General features: G+C 40.8%; 1 protein-coding gene across 2 annotated transcripts; it reads left to right on the plus strand.

Annotated features, from left to right (window-relative positions):
* The first annotated feature begins 2663 nt into the window (after window positions 1-2663).
* LOC118236197 lies at window positions 2664-5660 on the plus strand. 2 transcript variants are annotated; one of them, XM_035434358.1, is made up of 5 exons: window positions 2677-2764; window positions 3108-3464; window positions 3958-4371; window positions 4717-4813; window positions 5140-5660. In XM_035434358.1, exons 1-5 carry the CDS (start codon window positions 2746-2748, stop codon window positions 5261-5263), a joined length of 1011 nt encoding a protein of 336 aa, XP_035290249.1. In that variant the 5' UTR covers window positions 2677-2745; the 3' UTR covers window positions 5264-5660. The 2 variants fall into 2 exon arrangements, with proteins under 2 accessions (XP_035290241.1, XP_035290249.1); XM_035434350.1 differs by having other exon boundaries at window positions 2664-3464.
* The last annotated feature ends 2913 nt before the right edge of the window (window positions 5661-8573 follow it).

An 8573-nucleotide genomic window follows, 5' to 3' on the forward strand; every position in this document is an offset into this window, starting at 1 on the left:
TCACCCGCATGTATGCCTTCATTACATACTGTAGTTCTAGTTCTAGTCTAGGGGGCGACATAGCTCAGGAGGTAAGACCGATTGTCTGGCAGTCGGAGGGTTGCCGGTTCAAACCCCGCCCTGGGCGTGTTGAAGTGTCCTTGAGCAAGATACCTGACCCCTAACTGCTCTGGCGAATGAGAGGCATCAATTGTAAAGTGCTTTGGATAAAAGCGCTATATAAATGCAGTCCATTTACCATTTAGTTTAATATGGGGGCGACATAGCTCAGGAGGTAAGAGCGCTTGTCTGGCAGTCGGACGGTTGCCGGTTCGATCCCCCGCCCTGGGCATGTCGAAGCGTCCCTGAGCAAGACACCTGACCCCTAATTGCTCTGATGAATGCGAGGCATCAATTGTAAAGCGCTTTGGATAAAAGCGCTATATAAATGCAGTCCATTTACCATTTACCATAAGTACTGTCTCAGCAATAAATAAGTGCATAATGGAGTCCATAAGTATTTGGACAGTGACACAATTTTTGTTGTTTTGGCTTTTTGGATTTGAAATGAAAAAATGAATATGAGAAGAAGAAGAAGAAGAAGAAGAACCCCATACTTTATTGAACCCCGTGAAGTAATTTGTCCTCTGCATTTGACCCATCCTTAGTTACCTAGGAGCAGTGGGCAGCTGCCTCTCTTGTGCTGCGCCCGGGGACCAACTCCAGTTCTGAGGCAAGTGCCTTGGTCAAGGGCACCTGCAGGAGCGCACCTAACACGCATGTCTTTGAGTGTGGGAGGAAACCGGAGTACCCGGAGTAAACCCACGCGAACACGGGAAGAACATGCAAACTCCGCACAGAAAGGCCCCAAGCCGAGATTCTAACCCACAAGCTCCTTGCTGTGAGGCGACAGTGCTAACCACTATGCCACCATGCCCACCCAAGCCACCGTGTCCGCCCGAGGGTAGAGTGCAGACAGCTCACAGTTTTAATTTAAGGGCATTCTTTTTATACAGTTTCCCCAATTTACCAAAATCACTTAACTTTTTTTTAGACCGTTCGCTTATGTTTGCAAACATTTGCAGCGAACACAAAGCTAACGGAAAAAAGTTTGAAATAGTTTGCAAACGTTCGCGAACATTCGCCTTGCTCGCTGAATTTGAATGCACCTCTGATCTTCTTCTGTCCATTAGAGATTGTACCAGAACTGTTCAGTTTTTAAAATGTACTTTTTTTGCACACTCCACGAGGCCTGCTTTACTGCCATTGAAACTTATTTGGTCTTCAGGCTGAGACACAACATCAACACAAGAATCAACTCTAAACCATTTGTTTCCTTACTTGTGCATAAACTAATGATGCAACAACACAAAGCTGGCCAGGAAACAGCAGCAGCAAATTTCTAGTTACTTTTGGGCCACCAAAATGAAGGGACTATGTTTCAAAAAAGGGCTGCAATTCCAATGAACAAATGTGTCCCTGCTGAACACATCTAATGGAAAAGAAATCCGTATGCCTCAGCAGCCCAAATGCAAACTTTCCTAATTGGTGTGCACAATTATTTACTATAAACTGCCATCTAGTGATATGTTGTTGGTATTGCAAGGGTGCACTTCGCTCGGAGAGTAGTTCAAAGTTTATGCTTATCAGTGCTATACAGCCTGTTCTAAACCCACTTCATTAAAGATATACCTTAATGAAATTCAATTGGCATCGTGTATCAATACTATTAGACAAGACATTATTTAATTAATTTCAGATCTCTGAGATAATTTGATGAAGTAATAAAATATGATTATTGCCACATGACAGTATTATCAATTTTTCTTTAAATTGCACAGCACAGCTAGGTAATTATTATTTACACAGGAGTGAGCTTTCCTTGAGGTGTTAATCAATCCATGTGACGTGTGTACAGTCAACACGAACATTATCCTTTCCTTAGGCCTCATTGTAACAGCACTACCTTAAAAATGAGTATATTGGACATAGCATTACAGTAACTTTGCAGAAACTCCTATTCAGAGTGGCTTCCGAAGGTTGAGAATGTCGCTGATACTATCACCTGCTTGTCACAGGAAAATAAAAGTGTGACGTCACCAAGTAGGCACAGGAGGCCAATTGCAAGAGATAACCAGCCAAACAAATCATTAGTATTGTAAACGAATGTAAATACGATGACACAGCTACCATTTATTTACATAGCTATTCCTCTAACATTATTATTATTTAAAAGGTTTCTTTTTTTAATGAAGGGAATCCATACAGTCTGAAGAGGTGGTTCTTCAGTCGGTTTAGGAAGACTGTCCATTTAACATAACAAAATCCCATGCCACTGGAAATATGAAGACGGTAGCCTCTTTACGTTCTCTTACTTTCAGTCATTTAAATGCGTATAATTCAGTGGCGGATGCAAAATCTGGATCCATCCAGCGGTGCCATGTAAGATTTGGCAACATGTCCTGGGCAAATTATCCTTATTTTTTGCTATTAGCTACAATAGTATTTGAAGCAGAGCGTTGTGATGTTTGCATTTGCTGAGTATATGAAAATATACGTTCGTTTTTTACAGAAATGCTCTGTGATAAAACCGCAATTATCGTCAAAGTTAATGTGCTTTAAAATATTTTTTTTTCTCAAGGGGGCGTGCTCGCGAAACTGGTACACGTTTCGACAACCTCTGACTCTCGGAAGTAGATGCATTGTTGTGTCAGGTGAATGGCTGGAGTTTCACGCTGCTGTTGATAGACTTCGAATGAGTGGTGCATGCTTAATCATTCAAGAGATAAGTGGAATTACTAAGACAAAGTTTATTGATGTTTCTTTTTAATCAAGCGTTGATAGACAGTGGGCTACCACTGCACGGTAATGGGGACATATGTCAAAACAGCTATTGATGGAACTAGCCGGCCACCAACGTGCAGTTTTCCACATTAGTTAGCCAAAGCAAATAACGGCGATTAAGCAAGTATTGAAGCTGAACTCCCTGCTTGTGATATATCTGAGTAACGCAATCTAGCTAACTCGGTTGTTTGCAACATACCACAGTGTTGTGCCTTCCAGGTTTGATGTCCCCCTTTTCAAAATGAATACACTCCAGAATAACCCAGTATGTTCTTTTTTTTTAAATGAGGACGACGCTCGTGCAATCGAAGACGCCATCAGAGCAGCAATAAAGGTAGTCCTTAATGTTTCCTGGACAATAAGCAACAAAAAGATGCAAGAATTCCAAAGGATGGTGGCCGAAAGGGACATTCTGAAAATCCGAATGGAAAATGCTGAAAGAGAACTCGTAACGTTGCGTCATTTCAAGTACTCAGTGGAGCAGTGTGACGACGATGGAGCAGACACAGATGGCACCCATGGGCGGGATGCCTGCCTTTCGACTGAGGAGAACGAAACGCAGCGTGCTTGTGTGGTGCCATTTCTGCATTATGAAGAGAAAGTGGTGCTGAGTGAATGCACACGGAAGAGAGAGATTATGAGTGAGTACAAAACGTTATGCTGTTGAGATCTTTGATTTGATGCTCATACCCCAATGAAAATTCCAGCTATAGCCATGATTCTAAGATGATTTAAGCTGTGTTTTTGACAGTTCTAGCTGGTCATAGCTGATCCATGGCTTTACAAAGCTGGCTAAGATGGCAGAGTAAGCTGGTGGTCAACTAGTGGACTAGCTGACTATATAGATTGGTCAGATTGTGAATGGCTGGTTAACCAGCTAAAAGTGTTCCGGCTTCAAGAAACACAGCTTAAACCACTTTTAAATACAGTATATTAGGCCTAGTCCTTGCCTAATTGTCTAACTACACAAATATATATTAAAGCATGCCTGGACCATTTGCATATATGAAACCTGTTATATACTGCAAAGGAGGGAATTCTGGCATATGAACCTCAAATTACTGTCACACAAATGGCGGTCCAGTGTCACACAAATTTCAAATGCCTGGCTGTGCGTGTTTGTCATTATCACAGGTCCATATGAGGGGACATACTCAGAGGCACATCCTCAGGAGAGGGAGGCTACTGCATGCATTTGGGAGAGCCCTGCAATGACGGACTTAAATGACAAGGTAACCAGTGAGAGGACCACAAGCCCCATCACATCAGGGGCCCAGTCAGGTGGGCAGCCAGAGTGTGGCAGGACATTGACTATCGCCAAGGTGAAAGAGGAGCCTCCCGACTTTGAGAGCATTTACTTCAAGTGGGAGATGTCTGAGGAGAGTGTCAGAAGGGTGGAGTGTGAATCTTACCCAGGACCTCCTCCATTTGCTCCCTTCTCCCAATTCAGAATGGGGGATTCTTTGCCTGCGGGAACCCAGATCTTCAGCTTCGGACTCTCTGAGCAGCCAGGAGAAAGAGTGGCAACCTCATCGTCTTGTCTGAGAAGTATGCGTGTGTCTGTGTGTTTGTGTACCGTACTGATTACTTCAGATGTATGTCCATTCCGTGTGTGAGTGTGCATGCATGCATGTACATTTCTGTCTGTATGCACCGTAATGATATTGTCTGGTTTGTGTATCTGTGCACAGTAGTTTGTATCTGTTAAAGAGAAACGAGTAAGGAGGTTCCCTTTTTATGTAAGATTCTTTGGTCTGATGAGTGTATGCAATGAAGTCCAAATACCAATATATTCTCAAAAAATTATCTCAGCACAAACTTTTTAGTAACATTTTAAGAATGTACCTCCCACCATACTCATCATTAGGCAGTAATCTAACGTTTGTGTTTCAGAGCGAATCTCTAGCAGAGAGAGGCAGCAGAAGTACAGAGAGAGGATCCGAGCTGACCCAGAAAAAGAGCGTGCCTTCAGGGAGAAGGACAGAAACAGGTACTGAGATTCAGCCCAGGGCTTCCCGGATTATCTGTCCTTGGTTTGTGGTCAAATGTTCATTGAATATAAGAATTAAATTGTGTAAAATTGTGTAAAAACCCAAGTTGTTCTCATATGATTTTCTTTTATGATGCCTGGAATCCTCTTTCTGTATTATGTGATCACAGTGGGACTGCAATTTAGGTCTTGATATCTGTATTTACAACATGTATGCAATTTATATCCAGTTAGAAGCCCTGTGACAGTGTAACAAAGTTCCTATAGTGACCGTGGATTGAGCTCAGTGTTGTTCTGTTTTGAGCTCAGTGTTGTTCTTGCCTCAGGCACCGTAACAGGAGAAAGGCGATCTGTGACTTGCCGGAACACAGCCAGAAACTCAGGAGGGTGGCCTGGAGGGAGGCGTCCAGACGCCACCGCGCCCGGATGAAAAATTCTGCGTCCAGATGACCCCAATCCATGTCCTCCTGCACGGACTGTTGCAACCGCAGTTCACTTGAATTTTGAATTCTTTGGCTGCCTCAAGAAAACGTGATTTGTACATAAGACCACAGCTGTGTACCGGATCATGTGACCACTGTACTTCCCCTGATTTATTCTCATTGAGTGATGCTCATCCATGACCTTGAACAAAAGTTACACATATGAACTGACCTTAAACCAGCCTTTTGGCAACTGTGATCCTAGCTTTCTGTTCTTCAGTCTTGGGGGGTACTTATGGAATAAACTGAAAACGAACACAAACTCAAAGTCATCTGTTTTGTTGTAGATGCTGCTTCTGAAGTATGAATATGAAGTTGCAGGAAATATTTTAATTTCCAAACTAGCAGCCATATTTAGCTTTTAATGAAAAAAAAAACAAGCTTACTAACACACAAACTATGATGACAGTGCAGATAGGTACTGTAATTTTAAATATTAAACATTCACTTCATTGTTGCATTTTGTTTGGTGGTGTTGAATTGGATCAATAGTTGAAAAATGCAAAATAAAAAACAATATATTTACCTTTGTTCACTTCATAGTTTTGTTCACATAAACACAGCAATATATGATTCATGTCTGTTTTATTAGTTACATAAACATACAAAAACCATCAATGAGCAATAGTAGTTACAGCAGTTTGTCATATTTATGCATTTTGTTTTAGATTACTAGTAATGACTAGTGATTCTAATTATTTGTAACTACCCTCTTCAATAATTTTTTCTTTCTTCTTGGTAGTAAATTATTCTTTGGAATGAACTAGATTTCTATCGTTTTTGGCAGTGATGGCTGCTGGCCACCTTCAAGATCGTGTTTAGTAACAGCAATAGTAACATTCTCAGGAATGCTGCTGGACCAATGGGTGTAGTCTTGGTTAGTACTTGGATGGGAGACCTCTGGGGAAAAGTTGGTGCTGGATGAATGGGACAGTAGGGGACACTCTTCCCTCCAAATGCCCCAGAACAGTGATGGGGGCACTGTGTTTCAGAACATGATATCGTGTAGCTGAGCCGTTAAACAGATCCTGAGTTGTTGCGGCCATTAAAGATCCCTTGCCACTTAAAAAAAAAAAAAGGTAGGGGTGTTAACCTCGGTGTCCTGGTGAAATGCCAAAAAACTGGCTGCCTACATCTGGCCTCCTGAACACTGCCCAGACCCGATACAGAATCCTGCAACATGATCCCTTGCAATCCCTACCCATTATGATCATCATTATGATCGGTCATCACTGCAAAAAAGAACTGTATTCTCAGTTCACCTGCCTGGCTAAAGGCTAAATTAAACCGCAGGTGTGTAGTGCACCCATCTGACATTCTGACCTAAAAAAAACAACCTCTAATGTGTATCGCTGCCTGTCTGATTCACAGAACCGATTTTGTGCCTGTACACTTACTGTATGTCCGTATAGGGCAAAGGAAATTAATAATTTGATTCTTCTGGGGTATGCTTGGATGGCTAGTTTGTTGCTCTTTGTGAAAAGTGGAGTGGATGTTTTCCATGAAGTGGTACCTGCAGCAGAGTCCTCTTAGTCATGCAGTGAATCTAGCAACAGTGGTTTGTCAACCACTGGCGTTCTGTGAGAAACCCCTACTAGTGATCCATGAGCAAAGTTCCAATTGGATTAATATTGTACATTCTGAAGCTAGCTGGTTTATTGCTGTGCTGACGTTGCTTGGCTTTGCTTATAACAAAAAAGAAAAAAGAAACTGGTACTCCTCTCCCTTTATTGAATAAAGGGGCTTTTATACTTACAGTATGAATAATTGGTGTGTTCTGCTGAAGGCATGGAAAACTGTGTTCAGAAATAGTTGGAAGCATGTGACCAGAGGGCTGCGGGTTTGAATCCCAGTTAATCTCCTGTTTTTATAATTATGTCCAATAGTATACATGAGGAATGCATAACAGTTTAGCCTATTTATGTTTCCCAGACAATAGATTACTAAGTAAAGAAAGGACACGTGAAAGGAAAGGAAGCAACCCTACCCTGGGTAAATAAAGGTTAAATTAAATAAATAAATAAATAAATAAATAAATATGTAAACAATGTATTGAGGATAATATTGTATCATGCATCAACTTCATTGCATTACACCTTATTTGTACAGAAGATACAGGAACCATTAGAAAGAATATAATCACAAAGGGATATTTTAAGAAAATGAATGCAAATGAAATGTGCGTTAATGCAGACATGTAGACAGAGGCAATAAAGACAACATTTTCAAATGAAGAGGGAATTTTAATTTCACAAACAGTAACAACTACATTCATTCCATTAAAAGGCTACACTATGAATGGATCAGAATCCTTTCTGTGATTTGAATTCTGAAACTTTGCAGCATAATGTAGTACTGCTTTCTGACCTACAATATGCACATAAACTGCTTTGGTATATACACTAATCAGCCACAACATTAAAACCACCTGCCTAATATTGTGCAGGTCCCCCTCGTGCCGCCAAAACAGCTGAAGCATCCAGAGTGGAAATAATTCACCCACTAACAGTATATTATCTTTAAATAGCCCTGTAGAAAATAATAATGTAATAAACTACCAATAGTGTAATAACTCCCAATAATGTAATCCATTTCAAATTTTTTATGTAATAAAAACAATAATGTAATAAGTAGTAGTAGTAGTAGTAGTAGTAGTGGTGTACTTTATTGATCCCCGGGGGGGGGGGGGGGGGGGGGGAATTTGCACTGTTGCAGCATCAAAGACAACAAAGTAACACAATCAGATACAAATTTACAGTAGATACAAAATATCAGATACAAATATACAGTAGTAGATACAAATATATACAAAAATCCAAATATACCAGAGGACACCTTCAGAGGTGGAGTCCATGCCTCGACGGGTCAGAGCTGTTTTGGCAGCACGAGGGGGACCTAGACAATATAGGTGGTTATAATGTTGTGGCTGATCGGTGTATGTCTCTTTCAAAGTATGTCATTTGACATTAAAACCAGTGAACCAACATCAAACTTTTTCTGTTCTAGATATTGTCACTGATATACATCCATGAGTTTTTTTTTTTTGTTTGTTTTTTTTTGTCATCTCACACAGACACAAATTAGGATGACCCCCTCCTAACGAAATATATCATTGGCCATTTATCATTACCTATAGGCTACTGCATAGCATATATGTTGAGAGACACAGTTAACGCTGGTGGATTAAATCAACCATTCACGTCCATATTACTTACATTTGTTAATTTGTTTAGACTGCTCAAATTCCTCACCGGTCATAGATAAAGTATGCTCGTTTA

This window comes from Anguilla anguilla, chromosome 1 (assembly GCF_013347855.1).
Source record: "Anguilla anguilla isolate fAngAng1 chromosome 1, fAngAng1.pri, whole genome shotgun sequence".
Lineage (NCBI taxonomy): Eukaryota > Metazoa > Chordata > Actinopteri > Anguilliformes > Anguillidae > Anguilla > Anguilla anguilla.